The following is a 25949-nucleotide window of genomic DNA, read 5'->3' as shown; positions in this document are numbered from 1 at the left end:
GCACTCGTTACAACCGAGGTCTACAGAAGAGCATCTCTGAACACACAACACGTCCAACCTTGAGGCGGATGGGCTACAGCAGCAGAAGACCACACCGGGTGCCACTCCTGTCAGCTAAGAACAGGAAACTGAGGCTACAATTCACACAGGACTCACCAAAACTGGACAGTAGAAGATTGGAGAAACGTTGCCTGGTCTGATGAGTCTCCATTTCTGCTGCCACATTCGGATGGTCGGGTCAGAATTTGGCATCAACAACATGAAAGCATGGATCCATCCTGCCTTGATAACAATGGTTCAGGCTGGTGGGTGTAATGGTGTGGGGGATGTTTTCTTGGCACACTTTGGGCCCATTAATACCAATTGAGCATCGTGTCAACGCCACAGCCTACCTGAGTATTGTTGCTGACCATGTCCATCCCTTTATCACCACACTGTACCCATCTTCTGATGGCTACTTCCAGCAGGATAACGCACCATGTCATAAAGCGTGAATCATCTCAGACTGGTTTCTTGAACATGACAATGAGTTCACTGTACTCAAATGGGCTCCACAGTCACCAGAGCTCAACCCAATAGAGCACCTTTGGGATGTGGTGGAACGGGAGATTCACATCATGGATGTGCAGCCGACAAATCTGCAGCAACTGTGTGATGCTATCATGTCAATATGGAGCAAAATCTCTAAAGAATATTTCAAGTAGCTTGTTGAATCTCTGCCACTAAGGATTAAGGCAGTTCTGAAGGCAAAAGGGGGTCCAACCCAGTACTAGTAAAGTGTGCCTAATAAAGTGGCCAGTGAGTGTATTATTCTTATTCAATTTTTTATAGAATCCAGTTTCAATCCAGTGGGGTATATGCAAAGGGATAAATGGCATTATAAAATCACCACATTTAAGATGTTTTTTTTTTTTTAAATCAGTGATCTTCACTGCCTGATTGATATCCGATATGAAGTGGGTCTCAGACCCGACAAGAAGCATTGCATTAAATTTATTGTTCCGCATCATCTGTTTAACACATGGAAATGGTACCACAGTATTTTCAATGCGGTTTCTGCACTCGCCTGCTTGTTTAAGCTGTCTTTCATCTCGTTTTACATTTGAACAAATAAATTAATGCTGAACTCTATTTAACTGATTATATTTTAACTAAATTACATTATCGATGCTGTAAAAGGAACCGTATGGAATCGCATTAACTTTTGACCAGAGGTTTAGCGGTGGCTGACAAACACTCGCTGTGCAGTCGCTTTAAAATTTACTTCTGTTTTAGTTTTTCTTACAAAAAAATCTATTCTTTATATAAAGGTTGTTATACGTTTTAGGATGTTTAAAGAAATGTTAACATATTAAAAGTTGAATATTTAAGTTATTTGTCGTTGAAAGAATTTGAATTTTGTTTAAAAATTATTTACTAAAATACTCAACCTAATTAATAAACACAGAATTATAAAAAAATGACTTTATTAATTATGAAAGTTAACATTCTATTGAAACATGATTATATTATCCAAAACAGCTAACCACAGTTCAGGATCAGAAAAATATTAGTCTGAACAGTTTATATTTTAAATGAGGAAAATGAAGATGCATAATGCTCACATCTGTAAGTTTCCAGTCTACAACATACTATGTAGACATTCTGTGCATTAAACTGCACAACCCAAAAGATATGATGATAATCAAAAGGAGAAGAGTCGGCTCACTATAAAACAAACATGATTCAATTTTATTTGACATTTTTGCATTTATGAGGGAAAAGCTTGGTTATAAATGTGATGGATGTGACAATGGCACCTGTGTGACTTTAGTAAATCAGATATAATTGTTTGAGAACATTGACAGGTAGATTTTTGAGTATTTTTACAGTACTGTCAAATAAAAGCCTACACAAAAAAAAACCTATAAGGGGGTTTGCGATTTTGGTTGTAAACTTTATTTTTTTTTCATGTGAAGGTTTACATTTGTATTGAAATGCTCAACACTAAAAGTACTGTACTTACAAGCACAATATTTTCAACTCCTATTGTGAATGAATGTCCGTTGTTATGTTATTATGAGTAATTTAATAGAAAACCCCTACTAAAAAACAGCTTAAACCAGCCTAGGCTGGTTGGCTGGTTTTAGGGGGGTTTTGGCCACTTCCAGGCTGGTTTCCAGCCATTTCCAGCCTGGTCTTAGCTGGTCAGGCTGGGAGATGACCAGCAAATACCAGCTTGACCAGCCTAGCCAGGCTAGGAGCCCAGCCAAAACCAGCTATGTCCAGCTTAAACCAGGCTAGTCAAGCTGGTTTTCAGCCTGACCAGTTAAGACCAGCCTGGAAGTGGCCAAAACCCCTTTAAAACCAGGCTGATCAACCAGCTAAAACCAGCCTAGGCTGGTTTTTTCAATAGGGACAGTATCAAACCGTCGATAATACAAGTTTCAGGTATCAACAGCAGTAATTGCAGCACAACAGTGTTTTTAGTACATTATCCACATAAGCTAACGTTATGTTGTGAAATAATGTTAATTGACTTACCTTAGCCACCCAACATTAGCTGTTAGATCCAGAAACAACGCGCTGCTTCATTTATCAAACACCAAACTTTCTTCGCGAACATCACATTATGTTTCATTTGATTTTAAAAAAAAGTGAGTAAAAGATGAAAAACAATAATATTAATCGCTTTTATTTGCTTCTGAGGCGACTCTTGTGTTGCTTGAACAGGTGCTGGTCATCAGGCGCGTTAACATGAGGGAGGGTTGCCAGATATTTAAAACAAAATAATGTCAGAAATTAATCAGAAGTAGCCAAAACAAACCGGTAACCCGATTCCAAATGAGAAAACTAAATACGTCCCTCATTGTCTCATGACAAGCGTTATACAGTGTATTGTATAAGTCATCTGTAACCTAAACTGTAATCTGTATTTAGTATTAATCAATGTTTTCAAAACTATAATGTAATAACTCAAAGCTCAAAACACAGCTTCTCTTTTATACAGAAGTCATCTACTACCACAGTCTTAATATTGGTTGAATGTACAATATAATACTAGCCATTTTTAGTGTATACCATTTAACCCGCAGCAACGTTTAAAATAGCTGACTTGACAACCCTGGTTATCAACTAACAGTAAAATAATATTTATATATCATTTTTTTTTTTCAGATTTCTTATTAGAGAGGTGGTCATATGCAAATATATTTGCTCAAGTTACATCAGATCTCACATTATATTATATAAATGACACTTTATGGAAATTTGATTATACAGCTATTTATAATAAACAAAACAAGTGTTTAGCTGTGCTTCATTGCATCTCAAGTCAATTCCTGGAGGGCCGCAGCTCTGCACAGCTTTGCTCCAACCCTATTCTAACACAGCTGATCCATCTAATCAAGTAGTCTTGAACACCTTGATTAGTTGGATCAGGTGTGTCTGATTAGGGCTGGAGCAAAGCTGCGCATGGCTCAATGGTTAGCACTGTCGCCTCACAGTAAGAAGGTCCCTGGTTCAAGTCCCGGCTGGGTCAGTTGTCATTTCTGTGTAGAGTTTGCATGTTTTACCCATGTTGGCGTGGGTTTCCTCCGGGCGCTCTGGATTCCACCACAGTCCAAACACATGCGCTATAGGGGAAATGATTAACTGAGTTGGTTGTAGTGTATGTGTGTGCATGAGAGTGTATGGGTGTTTTCCAGTACTGGGTTGCAGCTGGAAGGGCATCCGCTGTGTGAAACATATGCTGGATAAGTTGGTGGTTCATTCCGCTGTGGGACTAAGCCGAAGGAAAATAAATGAATGAATGAAAACAAATATATTAGCCTAAATATAATAATAATAATATGACAATAATGATTAAATGAATATAATACTTATTGATTTAATTGCAGCTATAACACACAAAAATAAATATATTTAAATAAATTACATTATATTTATAAATTGTAAATATATCATTTATATATAAATAAATGTATTTAAAATATTTGCTAAGGCAGCATTTTTGACTGTCATCACAAAGGCAAAATTAATATTTAAAATTAATATTTAATAAAACCTAAAACTTTGTAAATGAAGTAAAAAAAAACCTAAAACAAAACATTTATAAAATAATCTTAAGAATAAATCAAACATGTTAAATAAATAAAAGCTATAACAGCATCTCAATAACACACAATTAATATTTAAAATTAATATACAAAAAAAACCTTAAATATTTAAAACTTAAAGTGAAAAAAATTAAACATTTTAAAATAATCTGAAGTATAATAAAAGTATTAATAAAAGCATCTCAATAATACAAAAGAATAATTAAAATATTAAAAAATGAAAACTTTTTAACCAAAACCAACATTAATTAGACAAATATAATGAGCACAAGAGTCGGAAAGTGCAGAAAGATGTCAATCATTTTATTCCTCTCTAAACAGGGCAGCGTTTGGGCCCTCTATTCACAGTACATGTTCATCCTGACACCTTTAGTGACACGTATGTACACGAAAACATCTGAACCCAATGACATTACATTCAGTGCAAATGCAACTAAGAACACACTAGACTGTATTAGAGCGACGCGTGTCACAAGCACAACTCTCTCCTGATTGGCTAATTCCACACAGCTCTGTCCTGATTGGCTAATTTTGCAAAACCCTCTCCTGATTGGCCAATTCAACACGACTCTCGTCTGATTTGCCAATTCAACTCGACTCTCGTCTGATTTGCCAATTCAACACGACTCTCGTCTGATTTGCCAATTCAACACGACTCTCGTCTGATTTGCCAATTCAACACGACTCTCGTCTGATTCGCCAATTCAACACGACTCTCTCCTGATTAGTCGATTCCACCAGAAAACCCTCGAATCAGCAAACAGCCATTTTGTTTGAAAGTAGCACATTCAGTTTTTTGTTTTACGGTTTCGCTCTGGTGGTTTCGTACATTCGGGTTCAGCGAGTGCAACTGGAATGTTTAAGTTGTAAGAGTTAACCGTATTGAAAAATCGCATCTAGTTGAAATGTTACCGCAAATACTCGGATGCTGTGATCGTGCATCTGCTCTACGCTTGGCTACTCGTCGTCCTCTACATAGTATTTAACAGTCTTTCGTGGGAAGGTTTGACTAATGAAAATGTTTAGCAAAAAAAAAGTCGCAATTAAATTTATTGTCTTAGTATTTTCGTCTTGTTTTCCGATAAATAATGATACGTTTTAAATCAAGATTTTGAAAAATGCATCAAAATTAAATGAGTTTATGCTTAAAATACTGTGGGTTAAAATACACTAGCTTTATAATTTCTAATTAATTGCGTATACTAAGAATTTGTTTACATAATTCGAAGAATACGCTATATATTTTTTTCGGACCCATCTAACATATTTGTTGTGGTTTAAGCATAAAATCATGTAAAATTAACAATTTTCTAAAAACAAATGTTCAGAATGATTATTAAGAATAAAATGTTAAGCATTTAAATTGTATTTTTACGAAAAAAAATTCTGATTTTTTTTTTTTCGAATTTTTTTTCCGAATTTTTTTTGAATATCAAAAAACAAGATGAAAATCCTTTGTGCCTTGTACGATTGTTTCTAATAGTTTGCTAATTACATTTTTACGTTGTACGAATAAATTTGACCAAGAAAAGAAACAAATAAATAAACAAACAAATGCAACCAACTACGTAAAACTACATCTACGCCCCCGAATTCGAACGGCATCCTCCTATTGGACAGAAAAAATTTGATTGGCATCAGGGCTTCTCCAATAAGATGCCACCATTCTGATGACCCAATCTGATTGCAAAATCACATTTAAATAATACGAGGTAAGAAATCGTCGTGAAATGTTTTCTTTTCGTATAAAGTAGTTCTGATATAATGGACGTGGGCGATCAGCAAGATCAGTAATGAGGCACTTTTCTAGAAGTGTTTTTGAGTCGCGCACACACACATTCACGCTCACACACACACTCTCGCTAAGGCATATGGAGTTGAATTAGTCAGATTAAAGCGTCGACTGACTATCTAAAGCGATAATGAAATTATATACACAAATAATCTGACGTATTAAATTGTTTTTTTTTGCCTGTTACGATCGATCTGGATTTGTGCTACGGTGTTTCAGACACGGATTAACAAAAGAAAACAATCGTTCGTTTCATCTCTTCGTCAGCGACTCGTTCTGCGCTTCATATAAGAGACGTCGAAACATCGACATTTACAAACACGCCTGAACAATCTGAACATTGGCGATTATACGCAGACAATGAAAGCAAAGCTGAAATGTTTGTTCAAAAAGAAAAAGAAAACAACTAATAATCAGGACTAAACCAGAGCCGGTCTCAAAATCTCTCCCGTTATATATATATTTATATATAAACCTGCCATCTGACGTACTTACATACATACATACATAGACTTATATTTGTATGAATCTAGATATCTGTGGTGCGTCCTCTGCTGTGTGAAGTAGTGTGGTGCTACATGAACTTTGCAGCAGATTCAGAACAGTCTGGAAAAAGAGATGCAGTGTGTTTTTCTGTCCACTAGAGGGCGCTGGAGTGCAGAGCTGGAGTGCAGAGCTGGAGATCAGACACACCGACAGCTCAACCGGGAAACTGCAAACACAAAAATACGATTACATTTCACAATAATCAATTCGTTTAGCATTTTCTGGGAGGTTAAATGTTAAAAAAACAAATGATAAATGCTGCAACAAAGCCAATTAATAATAAAAAAATACTCCAAAATACAGAATATATCCAAACAAGGTCATTATTAAACCATAAAGATATTGAAGGTTAGTATAGTTAACTAAAACTGAAAACAAATCTATAGGCCTAAATATAGTAATAATAAAACAATATATATTATTTAATAATATATACATATATACACACACACATATACAGTCACATACATATATGCTCACTGGCCACTTTATTAGGTACACCTTGCGTTTGACCCCCTTTTGCCTTCAGAACTGCTTTAATCCTTCGTGGCGTAGATTCAACAAGCTACTGGAAACATTCCTTACAGATTTTGCTCCATATTGACATGATAGCATCACGCAGTTGCTGCAGATTTGTCAGCTGCACATCCATGATGCTAATCTCCCGTTCCACATCCCAAAGGTGCTCTATTGGATTGAGCTCTGGTGACTGTGGAGGCCATTTGAGTACAGTGAACTCATTGTCATGTTCAAGAAACCAGTCTGAGATGATTCACGCTTTATGACATGGTGCGTTATCCTGCTGGAAGTAGCCATCAGAAGATGGAGACACTGTGGTCATAAAGGGATGGACATGGTCAGCAGCAATACTCAGGTAGGCTGTGGCGTTGACATGATGCTCAATTGGTATTAATGGGCCCAAAGTGTGCCAAGAAAATATCCCCCACACCATTACACCACCATCACCAGCCTGAACAGTTGATACAAGGCAGGATGGATCCATGCTTTCATGTTGTTGACACCAAATTCTGACCCGACCCTCTGAATGTGGCAGCAGAAATGGAGACTCATCAGACCAGGCAACGTTTCTCCAATCTTCTATTGTCCAGTTTTGGTGAGCCTGTGTGAATTGTAGCCTCAGTTTCCTGTTCTTAGCTGACAGGAGTGGCACCCAGTGTGGTCTTCTGCTGCTGTAGCCCATCCGCCTCAAGGTTGGCCGTGGTGTGTGTTCAGAGATGCTCTTCTGCAGACCTCGGTTGCTATTATTCATCTAGATAGTATCAGCTAGAACCAGTCTGGCCATTCTCCTCTGACCTCTGGCATCAACAAGGCATTTGCGCCCACAGAACTGCCGCTCACTGGATATTTCCTCTTTTTTAGACCATCCTCTGTAAACCCTAGAGATGGTTGTGCGTGAAAATCCCAGTAGATCAGCAGTTTCTGAAATACTCAGACCAGCCTGTCTGTCACCAACAACCATGCCACGTTCAAAGTCACTTAAATCCACTTTTTTCCTCATTCTGTTGCTCGCTTTGATCTGCAGCAGATCATCTTGACCATGTCTACATGCCTAAATGCATTGAGTTGCTGCCACGTGATTGTCTGATTAGAAATTTGAGTTAACAAGCAGTGGGGCAGGTGTCCCTAATAAAGTGGCCGGTGAGTGTATACACACAGATAATGTATGAATATATTATTTGCATATAAATAAATATACAAAAATATTAGCAAAGGCAAATAATATTCTTATTTTATTACTCTAAAAGGCAGTTATTTTACAGTAATGTAAAAAGTAGAGTAAAACTGATTACAATACCAACATGTTACCTAGTATGTTAAAATCTGATATAATAATTACAGCAATAAAAATAACAGATAATATCATGCATATAATAAAGCTGTTAATATAAATAATTACAAAGCAATAATAATAAGCTGCATAACAAACTAATTGAATAAAAAAATAAAGCTGTGGGAACCAGAGTATAAGTGGAATAATGCACTCCAGTACATTGAATTATTAGATAAATAATGCACAGATGAGATTGTAAGAGTGTGCATTAATTCTAATAATTCAACAGAGCATCCATAATTATTTCTTACCTAATACAATAACTGCTAATGCAGTCAGGTGTAATTAATACATGTGGTGTACCTGTGCTCAGAAGAGGATGGGTTTGCCGGCAGTTTTCTCCTGGACGTAGGAAGTGAATCGCTTGAGGAATTTAGGATATTCTCTCTTAGCGACGGCCCTCAGGACAGATGCAGGAGCCCAGCCACCCGGATTCACTGCATTCACAAAACATTCATTCAACGCTATTATAACATATACAGTTGAGGGGAAAATTATTCAAAATTAAATCAAAATTGGTGTAAAAAAATATTAAATAATTAAAAATGTAACAGAAGGGCTAACAACTCTAAGTTTAAGACACCTTAATAAATTCCAGTTTCATTATTATCAGGACAAAATGATCCTGACCTCTTCACATGACCATATCTATTCATATTTCTTTAATATTAAAATCACTTGTTTACTAATTTCCGACAGTATTTGAGCAGCGAGTCTCACCGTTGGCCACGTATGTGATTTTACATGTGATGTTGTCTCTGCTGATCTCTTTGTCTCCCTCTGGTGGACTGACCAGTGTCTGGCAGATCATCGCTATGTTGATTTTAGCTCGGACGCATCTGTTGTTTGGCTATAAAATAACAAAAACAATAAAACATAAATAAATATAAATATTACAGGGCTGTCGTTTTCTAGCCTACTTGTTAACTATACTCTCTCCTGAACAATTACATATGCTATAATATACATTGGTACATTTACATAAGCATACGTCATAAAATATGAATATTCACCATATCATGCAGTATATTCATATATTCATCATATTTAGACACTATGTATATTAGTGGTGTAACGGATCACAAATCTCACAGTTTAGATCACATATGGTTTTTTAATCACGGATCGAACCATTTTTCATATCAGCCAAAATAGGGGAGGAGACAAATGTAATTTGCTTTCCATTTATCACAGAATCAGCACAGCACGACACTTTTGGTTTTGACAAACAGAAGCTGTAATTTTATTAAAAATAAAATGAAGAAATAATCAGCTGAATAAAAATAAACTTAAATAATTAGTGCTGTGAACATGAACTGTTCCTACTGCTGTTGCTGATAACGCTAAATGTAGAAATCTAACATTATCATTTGTACAACCCATATTTATTTTTAGTCTCATTTTCAATAAATGATTGTTATTCACTCATAAAACTTCATATTTCATTGCTAGATGATCATTTCTGAGGAATTATTCAGTGGTGTATTTTTGATGGCTGGTTGTCGCCACCTATTGGTTAAATAATGTAATTGCAGCCTACAACTTTCATTCTTGAATGTCTTTAAATGCATATGACAGTGATTGTAATCGTTATCATAAACATCAGTGGTTTTATCTAAACTATAAACTGTTCTCCCAGTACATCTCTGTTATTGGACTGTTCGTAACTTCATAACTAACTCAAAAGATTAAAGACAAAGGGCCCTATTATACACCCGGCTCAATGCGGTGCAAGGCACGACGCAATTGTTGTTTGCTAGTTTCAGCTCGGCCAAGAGTTGTTTTGAGCCACGCTGTTTAAATAGCAAATGCATTTGCGCTCATATGTGCGCCCATAGGTGTTCTGATCTAAAAAAGGAGGCGTGTTGAGGCGCATTGCTGGCACGTTGCTATTTTGAGGAACTTAAATAGACTGTTCAATGGATCAGATCAAAGCTGGTCTATTGTCCAGCACAGAGTTAGTTATGCGCCTCGCTTACACATTGCTTAATACACACAGGATGTAGAGCAATACGCAAATATCTTTAAATATGAAAAAGAATGAAATGATTAAGGATATATATATGATACAATAAGGATATATATAGGATATAAATATAAAGGATTAAAATATTACAAAAATTATTATTTTCTAGCCTATATAAATATAAAAACCATACTTTCATGCCTTCTTCATCTCGGGGGGCTTTTTCAGTTTATTCATAACAATTTGCTTTTGTATAATGTTATTATTATTAGAATTATTTATTATCTGCATATTTATATTTGTTTTATTAAAAACAAGCTTAGATTTGTCCACCTGTCAGCTTTTAGACCATATGGGGCACAGCATGTGTATTTGAATATAACTCAGATTTTTGACCACACTTCGTTATTATTGTTTATTTATGCTTTTGCTGGAAATTAGAACTGAATTTAGAAATAGTTTTGAAATAAATCTTTGCGCTTAACAAACGAAATTAATTATGTAGAGGCTAATGGATGTCTGGCGTACAAGTTTTCCTATCCATGAAAGTGAAAGTGAAAGTAAATAATGAGGAGGCTCATCTCTCACTCTTGCGCTGCAGATGCTCTGTTTAACTGTTTTCTCTCTAGTGAAGTGTTCAGTTTTTCCACTTAAAAAGTCCGCCATTTAAATAGCAAATGCACCATGGCGCGACGCAACTGACTCTTAAAGGCTATGTGAGATGAGCCTCTGATTGGTTTATTCTCAAAACACACCTATAACTCATTAAGAGAATAAGCTCAACCCTGTTAGACCATGCGCCACGGCACAAAGAGGATTTTTCTGTCCTTAAAATGGCAAAAGTGGATTCTGACACGCTCTTAATGCGTTTGCGCCCTGCGTTTTGCACATGCATTGTCAAAATAGAGCCCTGAATCTCTTGATTTTTCAAACAGATTTGAATGCAGGCGATTCGAAAGATTAATAAACATATGCAAATCACCATCATTTATAATTGATGTTGCGTGGGTGTTAAGATCCTGATCTTTTAATGATTAATCGTGCAGCTTACACTGAATGCATTAATGCAGGTTAAACAAGTAGTGACAGAAAACACCTTTAATAACCTAAGAAACCCACCACATCCTAAATAACCCACCACAACTTCTTCCATCATCATTATATTTTACAAGAACGCCTAAATGCTTTCATATATCTGATTTGAATGACGTGAGAGGCGATCTCTCTGTGACAAATTACAAATATAGGATTAATCTACAAGTGTGTTCTGAACGTGGGTTGTGATCCGTATTAATCACAGATCAACCATGATCTGTTACACCCCTAATGTATATACATCAAATTAAAATTATAATACAGTATATTTATTAAAATCAGCTGCACACTTCACAATAAAAACATTTCTATAATATGACAAACTCATGAATGCATTAAAAACCTTCTGCGTGGTTAAAACGTAAACGCAGCAGTCGCCATGAAGACCAGACTCACCTGGGCGTTGTCGTGTTCGACGGAGAAGTTGCAGACGAGCCATGTGTCTGGGTCGTTCTCATTATTGGCCATAATCTTGCGGATGGCAGACAGATATAGAACATCTCTCTGGGACGCAGGCCACACTCTCTGAACACACACACGACAGTCCATCAGGGAAATGATCAAGAAGGGATGCATTACACACAGCAGTGTAACTCAGACGCTCTCCTCACCTTATGAGTCTGGTAGATGATGATGGCGTTATCTGACAACGTTTCCACAATGTTGAAGTTCTCCACAGTAGCTGCAGACAGAGATGAAGATTACGTTTAGATATTGTCAAGCTTTTACACAACTCCTTAACCTTAAACTCAACTTAAATTGAACTGAATATTAGACCCGATAGAAATAATGCAGGTGGCACGGTGGCTCAGTGGTTAGCACTGTCTGGGTTCTCTGGCTTCCCCCACAGTCCAAACACATGCGCTATAGGGGAATTGGATGAACTAAATTGGCTGTAGTGTATGAGTGTGTAAGGGTGTTTCCCAGTACTCGGTTGCGGCTGGAAGGACATCCGCTGTGTAAAACACATGCTGGATAACTTGGCGTTAAAATAATAAAGCTAATAATTAAATAAACCTTGAAAAAATTAGGAGTATTTGACAATAATAATAATAATAAAAAATCTTTGTAACATCCATGTATATTCATAGATTTAAAAATAAAATGTTTTGATGATAAAAGATGTACATTTTGTTTATAATTAGAGGTGTGAACCTACGCTGGTCCCACAGTTTGGTTCGGTTACGATTATCATGCTATTGATTCAGTTCAGTTCGATATCTCAATGCATCATGGTGCATTGACGATGCTTCCATACACAGCTTTATATTCTCTTCACAGCACAACAATTCTTGTCTTAAAAGGTAAAATTTATAAATACATTTTATATTATTTGTAATACAATTTTGTCCTTTAATACAAACAGTCAGACATATACAGTTGAAGTCAGAATTATTAGCCCCCCTGTTTATTTTTTTCCCCAATTTCTGTTTAACTGAGAGCAGATTTCTTCAACATATTTCTAAACATAATAGTTTTAATAACTCATCTCTAATAACTGATTTCTTTTATCTTTGTCATGATGACAGTAAATAATATTAGACTAGATATTGTTCAAGACACTTCTATACAGCTTAAAGTGACATTTAAAGGCTTAACTAGGTTAATTAGGTTAACTAGGCAGGTTAGGGTAATTAGGCAAGTTATTGTATAATGATGGTTTGTTCTGTAAACTATTAAAAATATATAGCTTAAAGGGGCGAATAATTTTGACCTTAAAATGGTGTTTAAAAAATTAAAAACTGCTTTTATTCTAGCTGAAATAAAACAAATAAGACTTTCTCCAGAAGAAAAAATATTATCAGACGTACTGTGAACATTTCCTTGCTCTGTTAAACATCATTTGGGAAATATTTAAAAAAAGAAAAAAAAATCTCAAAGGGGGGATAATAATTCTGTCTTCAACTGCACCTTTAATTTTACCTGCTCAAAGATAACAATTTTTTTCATGCACAGAACAACATGAGCATTTATAGCAAATAAACAAACGTAAATATTATCCCGCTTGCTTTTTGAGCATTGTCAAGCGAGTTGTTAAACCCCTATGATTGGTCACGCGCTCAACAGAAAAAGCTGCGATTGGCTGTAATGCTCTGGGGCGGTTCACCGATGAGTGACACTGATAAACGGCAGCGGTGATCACAGCTGATCCATGATAGAACAACATGAGGAGGACAGACACGGTCATGTCTGGAACCACACGTATCGCTGTAACAGACGAGAGGAGAGGAAACATTACCGCAGGTCAAACATCCATGGTGTGTGCGAGAGCGACAGCTTTTATTTTCTCCATATCAGTGAAATAGGGGCTTCCACTGTAACTTTAGTGTCAGTGAAAGACCCCAAACGCGCACACAGTGAATTGTGCAGTTTCTGCATTTTTAAGTAGTTGGAGCAGTTTAATTAGTCGCGCATGCCTCTCTAGCCATAGTAATCTACCACAATATAGCGTATACGAGATAAATGACGTCAGTACGTAATAACCGGTTAGGATCTATTACTGAACTGATACCGAATTGTCCACGTCTGCATCACGGTGCACCGAAGCAGCAATTAATTTTGACACTCCTAGAACAGAACTCCTGTAAAGTTGCTTTTATATATTGTATGACAATTATAGATGGGCATAGATAAATTTTTTAAATCTAGATTAATCTCAATGTAATCCTGAAATTAATCTAATCTAGATTAAAATGGCTCATTTGAATTCTGCCGAAGGCATTCAGAATATGTGTGCTAACCAAATAATAAGTCTTTGAGAACGGGTTTCTCAAGCCAGGTGGCGCATTAGACCAGAGGCTCATCTCCTGTTTCCGAAAGTGAAGAGGGGTGGGGGGGGGGAGGTGATGCCCTTGATAATGTCTCTGGGGTCGCCAAAATGTGTGGGCCCTTAGAATCATCCTAAATATCCCCCCCTAAGTGGCGCCCCTGCCTATAGCCCATGTCTTTGGACTGTGGGGGAAACTGGAGCACCCGGAGGAAACCCATGCGAACGCAGGGAGAACATGCAAACTCCACACAGAAACACCAACTGACCCAGCCGGGACTCCAAACAACAACCTTCTTGCTGTGAGGCCATAGTTCTAACCGCTGAGCCACTGTGTTTTGTCTAGCGTTAAAAATAAACCCACTGAAGGCTAAAACACAGCGGTAAAGATAGATTGGATATGCAATCCATCACTATTAATCAAGACGATGACCATCAGCAGGTATGGCTGAATTTCTGGTCAGACATTACCCTGAAAGTCTTCTGGTAAGTCATCATATTAAAGCATGTAAAAGTGTTGTAAGAGTATACGATGCTTACACAGGCCAAACTGAGCTTAGTCATCAGATGATGGTCTCCATTATTAATGATATTATTCAAAGCAGAGCCTTACAGGATTATAAATAGACATACATAGCCATGCAAAAGGTCAATGATATGCTTGGAGATATATAGTTAATATATAGATATGAGGTCAGAATTGTTTAATTCTTTTATATTTTTTTCAGATTTCTGTTTAACGTTTCTAATAATAGTTTTAATAAATAATTTCTTTTATCTTTGTCATGATGACAGTACATAATATTTGACTAGATATTCTTCAAGATACTAGTATTCAGCTTAAAGTGTTCTGAAGACAATCCAAAAGAAATATAGCTTAAGGGGGCTAATAATATTGACCTTAAAATGTTTACAAAAAAATTAAAAACTGCTTTTATTCTAGCCGAAATAAAACAAATCAGACTTTCTCCAGAAGAAAAAATATTATCAGACATACTGTGAAAATTTCCTGAATCTGTTAAACATCATTAGGGAAATATTTTAAAAAGAAAGTAAACTTTCACAGGAGGGTGAATAATTCTGACTTCAGCTGTACTTTAATATGATGGGGTTTTCATGGTATTTCGAGGCTTCAACAAACAATTCATTCAAGTCAGATTCATTTAAAAATGAAGCAAGTGGCAAGTCTTTATGAATGAATCACTGAATCACTGGTAGATGATGATCTGACAACGTTTTCACAATGTTGAAGTTCTCCACAGTAGCTGCAGACAGAGATGAAGATTACGTTTAGATATGGCCAAGCTTTTACACAACTCCTTAACCTTTCTGATTCTGACTGTAATGTAATGATGTGTGCCTTTTGTGAAGCTGCTTTGGGACCATAATTACTGTGAAAAGCGCTATACAAGTCAACTTAAGTTGAACTGAATATTACACCAGATATAAATAATGCAGGTGGCACGGTGGCTCAGTGGCTAGCACTGTCCGGGTTCTCTGGCTTCTATTTTGAAGCTTCTACAAACAATTCATTCAAAATATCAGATTCATTTAAAAATGAAGCAAGTGGCAAGTCTTTATGACTGAATCACTGAATCATTGAATCACATGATTGATTCAGAAACAGATTTATTCTAGAAAGAAACAGTGCAGCGTTGCTCTGAAATGCACATATATTCTACTCCAGCTTTGTTTTGAACCATTTCAAATGGTGAAAACTAAAAAACTAAACAAAACAACATTCTGTCTAAAATGTAACTCACTCAATATGAACATGCTTGCTGAACTGTTGCATAAAATCAATATTTTACATTTGCAATGAGGAATACGGCCTCTTTAAGGCTTTTTATATACAGCTGAAGTCAGAAGAAGATTTTTATAACACATTCCTAAACATAATAATATCTAATAACTGATTTCTTTTCTCTTTGCCATGATGATAGCACATAATATTTCACTAGATATTCTTCAAGACACTTCTATACAGCTTAAAGTGACATTTAAAGGCTTAACTAGATTAATTAGGGTAAAGTTAGGGTAATTAGACAAGTCATTGTGTAACAGTGGTTTGTTCTGAAGACAATCCAAAACAAATATTGCATAAGGGGGCTAATAATAATGACCTTAAAATGATTTAAAAATTGTGTTTATTCTAGCCAAAATAAAACAAATAAGCCTTTCTCCAGAAGAAAAAATATTAAAGGGAATACTGTGATAAATTCCTTGCTCTGTTAATCATCGTTAGGGAAATATTTTAAAAAACATATGTATATATATCATTTTTTTTCAATCTTGTTTACATTCATAAGTATTTATGTTTGATCAAATCCTGTCATACAAAGTTATGTTACATCTCAAAGATTGAAAAGCTCCAGATACATATAAATAAAAGCACCACAATTACATTTACACATTTCTTCTCAACCACTTTCCAGCGTATATGCAGGAATCCTAAAGGTAATTTCAATCCCTTTTTAAGACTTTTTAAAGACCTTCTCAGAATATTTTAAGACCTCATCTCCACTTCAAGTTTTAATCAGTATCAAACTTTCCACTTAATAAACAGTTGTTAATAAACAGTTGTGGTTAAATAAATCAATGGAGCACAACTGTGCAACAGAACTCAGATAAACTCAGAAGAAACAAAGCTTAAAAGAATAAATTACGTGGTTGTGTTCAGCGACAGGCTTCAGCCACTATTTTGCCATTTAGCCCATTTTGCCGTCTGTTTCGCTCTATAGTTTCGCTATATGTGGAGAGCGCCACATAACCTGGTTGGTCACAAATTACGTGACATCAGCCAGACGGAGGAGCTCGGCCGCATACGTCCCGGCACGAACCAATCGTGTGAATCGAGCACGCCATTGTTAATATTAGGAGGAAAATAAATATATTTATGCATTTTTGGTGTCAAACACTTTGGACAACGCTTAAACAAAATTTAAGACCACGTAAAAACATGATTAAGACTTTTTACAGGGTTTCTGCAGATATCATAATGTCAAATTTAAGACTTTAAGACCTTTTTAAAAACCATTAGATATTAAATTTAAGACCTATCAAAAACATGCATACACAAAGAGAAAATGCTAAATTTGTTGCAAAATAAATGTACAGTAGTGAACACAGGTTAGATGTACCATTGAACTACAGGGGAAAAAAAAACAAACATCTTAAGGCTGATTTATACTTCCGCTTGACGCCGCATCGCGCACCTCCGCTGACTGCGCGCGCACCTCACGAAATGGACAAGGTTCTTTAAAACGACAAGTCAGACGGATAAACAGGGAAGTAGGAAGTTTCCGGAACTACGTCATATCACTAATATCATTGAAGATTTTTAAACTAACTGTTTATTATTATTTTTAAAAAATAATTTATTATTATAATTTTACTGATTTTTATAACTATTCAAGATTTTTTTAAAATCGCACCCAAAGCGAACCTCCGCAAACACGCACACAAAGCTCAATGACAGAAAGCTATTTGGCTATTTCATGTTGGTTTCATTTGTAGTTGTAATACCCTAAATTACATTAGGACTAATGAAATAAACAACACCACCACGAAAACCAAGCAACAACAACAAAAAAGAATATTAATTAGCATTAGATGTAGCGTTACATGGACATCAGAAAAATAAGACCAGTGCAAAATATTTAAGACCTAGAACAGCGAATGTAAGACTTTTTAAAGGGCATCTATGGTGAAAAATCTACTTTTCAAGCTGTTTGGACAGACATATGTGCAGGTATAGTGTATAGACCATCATATTGGGGTGATATAAACAGATCTGCTTCCTTTAAGTCAGTCTGTTGTCTGACACAGCCGAGGGAGGAGATTAAGGCATGCAGAAAGCCACGTAGAAACGATGGGCGGGGAGGACTAGCCTTAAAGGCGCAGTACGACAAAACAGCCCCCTAGTGCAAAAATGTATATAATAGTCTTGCAAAAGGTATAATGAAAAATCTGATGGGTGTTTTGAGCTAGAAACATTATAGAGACGCAAAACACTTATATTAAATCTGAAAAAAGGGCTAACCTAGGTGCCCTTTAAGGCCTAAAATTTAGATTTTTAAATTTAAGACTTTTTAAGACCCCACGGAAACCCTGTTTTAATACCTTTTAAGGGTCTTAATTTTCTCATAACTGATTTATCAACTTTTATTACTTTAAGACCCCATGGACACCCTGCTTTCTCCAGTATGAAGTTTATAGGACTGTTGTCTCAAGGAAAGGGTCAGTGCTTCCCTATCATACACTCCTTTTACAATATCATGCCATTCATCTATAGATGGAGGATCTTCCGTATATAAAATGTATAACAAAAATAAAACATTTTGTGGTATTTTTGAAGAATAAATTCCCAGGTACATAGTTTTAAAGTTACATTCTAGATTCAATCCCAATTTTGCATTCACCTTGTTATTCAGATCTTTCCAATAGGTGTTGTTTAAGCTTTAATAGACGCCTTTATGCATCCACAGCATATTCCAGAAAATTGATGGTAAACTGCTGCAAAAAAGGTAATGCTTTTACAAGTTGTTTTTGAAAATAACAGTGTTACGTCCCAGGATGTATTTGTTTCTGTTTTGTATTTTTCTTTTTTTTCCTTTCTCTGCTACACCCTAGTAGGAGCTAATGACCATCACACCTGCTGCCACTTATGAACCGCTCCGTGATTGGAGGACGAGAAAAGCAGTGGGCATTTAAGCAGCAGTTCTTCACTAGAACAGTGTGTTTTTGTGTGTGTGGAGGCTTTGTTTTTGTGAGGCTTTATATATATATATATATATATATATATATATATATATATATATATATATATATATATATATATATATATATATATATATATATATATATATATATATATATATATATATATATATATATATATATAAATATTGATAATCTGATACAGCTTTTACCTCGAACTCTTTTTGATTGTAAGTTAATTTTTGTTTTCAATATTACTTTGTTATCCACTCTTTATTCTGTTAATTTGGGATTGGGTTAGTATAGGGAGGGGGTGGCATTTTCCTTTTTGTAACCATTTTCTCCTGTTTAAGTTAGTAAGGGAGTGAGAGTATTTTTGATGTATTTTTCTTTTCTTTTCTTTGATAGATTATTCAGTTCTTCCCTCTCTCTCAGTTAGAGAACGTTTGTGTCCCCCTAGACAGAGTTGAGGGGAACATAACAAACAGAAATATTATTGAGGCAATTTTCCCGAATGAGAAGTTGTAAAAATGACCAGTAAATTACCTGACTTGACAAAAAAAGTGGGTTTCCTTTGGGTGCTCCGGTTTCCCTTACAGTCCAAACACATGCGCTATAGGGGAATTCGATTGACTGAATTGACCGTAGTGTATGAATGTAAATGAGAGTGTATGGGTGTTTCAGAGTACTGAGGTATGGCTGGAAGGGATTCCGCTACGTAAAACACATGCCGGAATACTTGGTGGTTCATTCCGCTGTAGTGACCCCTGATAAATAAGGGACTACGGCTAAGGAAAATGAATGAATGAATGAGTTTTGTGCGCGTGTATTAATACTCACTCTCCCAATCATTACGGACGTCTGTGTCCCAAAAGTATTGGCAGACTTCATGTCCCGTGACGCCTTTAACGCAGTGTGTGGCCTTCAGTGGATCCAGCACGATCCCGTTCTCCTCCACTTCTCTCCGGTAAACCTGACACAAACACACAACCGTGAGCAAGCTGGCGTGCGAGAGCTGAAACACACACTCTCGATTGGGTTTTAAAAAGTCATGCATATTATAATTGTCCATTTCTGGCCAATGTTGATGCTTCCTCTAGTTTTAGATCCATATGAGCCTCAGAAATGACTGATTTACTGAGAATGAAAAAATAACAAGACGATGACATCTTGGGCATGCATTATTGTCGAATAATTCACCGGTCTGGAGTGCATTATTTTACTTATACTCTAAATCCACTGTTCAGATGTTGCATTTCAGATATTTGTCAAGGTTTTGTCCTCAAACTGCAGGACTAATGTTTTACACATCTCATCCCAAGCCTGCTGTTGTGTTTTGATGTGAGTTTTGACTGCTGTAGCTGTGAAATAATTCAGCGTAATGATATGGAGCTGTAACCCGCTCAAAATCTGCTAGAACTACTTTATCTGAAAATAACGACACACCTCCGGATGCTCATCAGCCAATCAGATTCAAGCATTCAAGTATAAGTAAAGCTAATGCTCTGCTGTTCACCTTCATCTCTCCTTCTTCCACCACGAGTTGCCAGTTTGCGTCTCCTCCGACGTCCTGCAGCGAGTAGGTCATGTGATTCTGGACCATCTCCTCCACCTGCCCAAAACACAAGGTGATTTATTGATTTGCCTGCTGTAAATGTTATTACGGGTATTACATTACCGGGTCGTGTCACGTATGCTGCCTAAAAATAAGCCTAAATAGCCATTAAAAGGCAAATAAGATTATTCCTTCTTCACTGAATTGAATTGCATGGTGTAATAACAATAATAAAAACAAGATCATATTGCTCAAACAAGATATTTGGACATGCAAACTATTTATATGCGAGCAATCAAAGCAAAAGCTATTAAAAGACATTCGTTTAGTCATTTATATGCATTTACTAAGTACACATGCATATAAATCTATATTAAATAAGACCAGAAACACTTATTTTATACGTCATGGTGACTTATGAGTTGAGTTATAGGAAGATATTGAACAAGCAAAATCATTCATGGCACATTACAAGGAGATTACTGAGATTTATGTACCTGTATGTACAACTGAATGTATTTTTATGCAATTATGCCAAACAACAGCTTTCCAAAGGCATTTAACTGGCCACTGATGAAGAAGGTTGAATCTTACAACAATAATAATGTAATTAAAAAGCAAATTACTTTCATTTAAATTCAATTGTGACTTACGGGAATACTAGAAAGACCGACCATGCAAATGATGATATTAAAATAATCAAAAAGGATTATTCGATGCGATTTCAAAAGATGAGGATGCAGTGACAGGGAAAATGAAGATGACATGGTGGATTATTTTTGATTTTAATGTTTTGTTTACATTTTAGCATCTGTGAAATGCTCTTATCTAAGTAACTACTATATTAAAGCTATACTTTCATCATACATTTAATGTTAGGGCTGCACAATTTCAGAAAAATCTGACATTTTTATATTCTGCGATATATATTGCGATATGAGTACAATTTCACCAGGGGCCTCATGTACAAAGACTTGTGTTGAATTCATACTAAAACGTTGCGTACGGACCATAGACTGTAAAATATATGGACGGAGCATCCGTGACGTCACCCATAGGTTTCTGAAGAGCGCAAAAGAAGCTACAAGTAGGCGCGGCCAACCGTTGCCATTTTGTTCGCGCGTCATCGCACCCACGGCGGGATACCGAACAAGGGCAAAGAGGCGGAGAGTGAGCGGAGCTACAGACACCTGCAGGCACTTTGCTTAGACCTGGCAGACAGACTTTACTTTGGGAGAAACGCTTAATACTTTATTACCTGCGACTCATTTGTGTTCTGACCACATGTGCTTGGCTGTACACTATATCAATAAAGTGATTAGACTTTCAAAAACACCTTAGTAATACAGTGAGCCACTAAACATTGTTCTTATGATGTTTTTCTACAGGAAGAAAACGCGAAATACTTGCAAACACTTCAGATATAGTCTGTGTTAGTAAACGCAAGACTATTGATGAAATCCAGCATAACACTGTATGACAACGCTTCAGATGACTGTTCTAGAGCCTACAGCTAATCAATCTGTCACATTCTGGAGTGCATTACGGGTCTAAAGAAAAATATCAATGATAAATAATCTTAAATAAAACAAATACATTTATAGAGATGGTATACAAGTATATAACTTTACTCACATGGGAAACGAGGCCACATGAATGGTTTGTGAGCAAAATTAAGTGCACACAGCATCCCATATCATCTGATAATTGTAAGAAATAAGTCCAAAAGGCAGCTGACTGTGTAAAGCCACATAAAACAACACAAAAATATGATGAATATGCCGAGATCAGTGGCTAATCTGCCGGATTCATCTGAGGTGAAGTGATGGCGACCGGCGAGACCTAGCTGTCACTCAAGTGGCCACGCCCTTAATTATGCAAACTTAATATAACCTAAAATAAAGGAAACGGATGAGTTATAAAAAAATTCACCCCCCTCACAGTTGTCATGAAGGGTAATAATAGCTATATGAACCAAAATCGTTCTTTGTACCAGGCTGTAAACACCTTTTTTCTGCTGTAAAGTTGGCCATTCTAACAGTGGGCTCAATTGCAACTTGCTCTATTATGGAGCCAGGACTAGCGGAATTTTGATGAATTGCAAATTTAGTTACTTCCGTATTGGCTTCCCGAGAGAGAGCGGGAGGTTGCCGCTTGGTACGGACAAAGCTGTAAATGTGCGTGCGCAGTAAAAAATTCAGATGTATGAAACACTGCGTACGCTGAATCCTACGCATGTTATTTTTGTACATCCGAATTCACGTGAAACTGAGCGCACGTGCACGAGCGCGAAACCCCTCCCTGCCTCCTCCCCCTAATAAATATGGTGATGACTCTCCTTTGGCAAAACCAAACGAAAAAGCAATGGCAAAAGCAAGTAAGAAGAGAAACTTCACAGAATGTGAATTGGAGGTGCTCCTATCGGAGGTAGACCGGAGAAAAACAGTGTTATTTGCACGTTTGTCCTCTGGAATTAATAAAAAAATAGAGTGGGAGAGTTTAGCTGACACTGTTAACGCAGCGGGGTCTGAACATCGCACTATGAGTGAATTAAAAAAGAAATGATCCGATGTAAAGGTGCATGTTAAGAGTAGAACAGCAGTGCACCGTCAAAGTGTGGACCGAACAGGCGGGGGAACAGGGGATGCTGAACTAACACCCTTTGAGGAGAGAGTTGCCTCAATTGCGGGCAACACTTCACTGTCTGGAGTAGTATCCGTGTCTGTGGGAGACACAGATGTATTAGAGGAACACTTTGTTAGGGCGGTATAGCAGCACCCCTCCGCTCTTATCAAGGCAGCGCCACCGGCATTTCAGCTGCCCAATTGCCCGCTCTACAGCTGGCCGAGTGCCTGCCACCTTGGAGTCTCATCCCAACCATGCTGTTTGTGAGAATGAATGAATGAATCATGGGTTGATCAAGGCCACCTTGCTACAATATTTGTTAAGCGCATTTGAGCATCACATATTATCTGCACATTTATTGAACAGAAATGTTTCTGATTCACCTATGCAAATTCGTCTTCAGATGGCGCCTTTATAGCAATGTGCGTGCAGTCGATCGCTACGATTACATTGGGAAAACATGCGATCGCTGCAAATTGCGCTTTAATGTTTGGCTGGTCAACTGCATGGTATTGAAACCTTATATACCTGCTAGACATGCGGATGATCCCGTCCCATACAGCTGCCATTGCACGGCTCAAAGATACTTTGTAGTGTGCAATTTAACATAATTGCCACTAGGAGTCGCCAATGGAAATAAAACAAACACGCACAAGAAATGCACGTACGCCAGACATGAAGTTGACGTGGACCAACGCACATTCTCACGTTAATTTCATCGTTAGTAAATCCAAACATGAGCGTGAAATCTGGCGTAAGTTTTTGTGCGTACGCAGCGTTGATACACGAGGCCGCAGATGACTTGAAGAGCTCTATTTGGAAAGAATTTATCATTTTAGATTGATTCTGTATGGTTCTGTTGGGGAATGCATCTGCATAAAATATAATAAACAATTAACAAGCATGAGCGAATACAAAAGAACAAACATACAAATGAAATAAAAAGTGTGCGTGTCTGCAGAGGGAGTTATTATTGTTTACAGAGGAGTCTAACAGCATTCAGATGTACAGTAGTTGAATAATCAAATGGTAAATGATACTGCACTGTATAAATAATTCAATAAAATTATTATTTATTAAAGTCACAAATGGTCCAATTTCTTAGACCTGAATGCTTTCAAAATCCTCATTCAATCACAGGCTTCAAAAGCACATGGAAAAAACTCAACATTGCATATATCTTGCGATGTGACGATTGCGAATGATCACGTTGCAATATCGATGCTGAAACACTATATTGTGCAGGCCTAGTTCAGTTCACTATACAGTTTGAGCAAGTCTTTCACATCAGCTTTATGTACATAGCATCATGTTGGTTATGTGTGTGAATGTAAACAAGAAATCAGACAAGATAAAAGTGCATCAGTATAATGAATCTGTCTCTTGGACATAAAAATGACTAATTATTGGCAAAACTCAACAAAGCGATCAGAAATGGTCTAAATTGGAGATAATCTGACACAAATAACATTGAAAAACGATCGATATCCCAATATAAGTATGAAATATACATATCGCAAAGAGATGTGATAGATTAAATGTATTTTATGTGCCAAGCAATTGTGTGTGAGATGGGACCTTGCTATCTTTATACCCGCCTCCAAAATAGGTGATGTTCTACTATTGGCTAGAGGAGGCCAAAAGTGAGTCTAGAGAATAAAAGTGAATAAAACAAATAAACAAATAAACTATCAAATGAATAAATAGATAGATAGATAGATAGATAGATAGATAGATAGATAGATAGATAGATAGATAGATAGATAGATAGATAGATAGATAGATAGATAGATAGATAGATAGATAGATAGATAGATAGATAGATAGATAGATAGATAGATAGATAGATAGATAGATAGATAGGTAGATAGATAGATAAATAAATAAATAAACACTAATGGCGGGAGTCGAGACAAGATGATGAAAAATGACAAGTCAATAATATTTAAAATGCAGTTGAGGTCAGAATTATTAGCCCCCTTGTTTATTTTTTTCCCCAATTTCTGTTTAACGGAGAGAAGATTTTTTCAACACATTTCTAATCATAATAGTTTTAATAACTCATTTCTAATAACTGATTTATTTTATCTTTGTCATGATGACAGTAAATAATATTAGACTAGATATTCTTCAAGACATTTCTATACAGCTTAAAGTGACATTTAAAGGCTTAACTAGGTTAATTAGGTTAACTAGGCAGGTTAGGGTAATTAGGCAAGTTATTGTATAATGATGGTTTGTTCTGTAGACTATCAAAATTATCTAGACTACTACTAAATTATCTTAAAGGGGCTAATAATATTGACCTTAAAATGGCTTTTAAAAAATTAAAAACTGCTTTTATTCTAGCCGAAATAAAACAAATCAGATTTTCTCCAGAAGAAAAAATATTATCAGACATACTGTGAAAATTTCCTTGCTCTGTTAAACATCATTTGGGAAATATTTAAGAAAGAAAAATCAATTCAAAGGGGGTTAATAATTCTGACTTCAACTGTATCTCCACAGGTTTTCACTTATTCATAATGCTCTCAATTATTGTGAATAAGATTGAACTGAATCAGAAACAAATATATACATTTATATATATATATAAAGAACTTTTACATGGTATTACATGGTATATCGAGGGAAATATTCAATCACAATACTCAATGCATATTTTTCCAGTATAATGCAGCCTAACTTTGTGCTTTGTACACTTGCAGATCTGTTCATTCCCAAACATCAACATCACTAAAACAATTTGAAAGCGTAAAGAACATAATAGGACTGCTAGTGCACTTCAAGCAGTTTTAGCCATCATGCATAATGCTGACTAAGTAGTCAGCTCACTAGGATCTGAGACGGTCAATGTTTCCGAATGCATTAGCGATGTAACATGCATCTCATGCTTTAAAGGGAACCCTGGACATCAAGACATGTATGCCTTAAT

The 25949-nt window shown here is 36.3% G+C and overlaps 1 protein-coding gene across 2 annotated transcripts in view; it reads right to left on the bottom strand.

Annotated features, from left to right (window-relative positions):
• Positions 1-4379: 4379 nt before the first annotated feature.
• Positions 4380-25949, bottom strand: part of LOC130214203 (ceramide transfer protein) — a 99385-nt gene continuing 77815 nt past the window's right edge. For both annotated transcript variants that reach the window (XM_056445754.1, XM_056445755.1), the window contains 7 exons: positions 20351-20446; positions 19675-19807; positions 11960-12030; positions 11745-11873; positions 9008-9137; positions 8591-8724; positions 4380-6601 (listed from right to left, as the gene is read on the bottom strand). In XM_056445754.1, the coding sequence (XP_056301729.1) occupies positions 8597-8724; positions 9008-9137; positions 11745-11873; positions 11960-12030; positions 19675-19807; positions 20351-20446 (687 nt within the window). In that variant the 3' untranslated portion in view covers positions 4380-6601; positions 8591-8596. The remainder of the gene's footprint in view (positions 6602-8590; positions 8725-9007; positions 9138-11744; positions 11874-11959; positions 12031-19674; positions 19808-20350; positions 20447-25949) is intronic.

The sequence above is a fragment of the Danio aesculapii genome, chromosome 21, assembly GCF_903798145.1.
Source record: "Danio aesculapii chromosome 21, fDanAes4.1, whole genome shotgun sequence".
Lineage (NCBI taxonomy): Eukaryota > Metazoa > Chordata > Actinopteri > Cypriniformes > Danionidae > Danio > Danio aesculapii.
The sequence above is the reverse complement of the archived record's forward strand: the minus strand, read 5'-3'. Positions and strand labels throughout refer to the sequence as shown.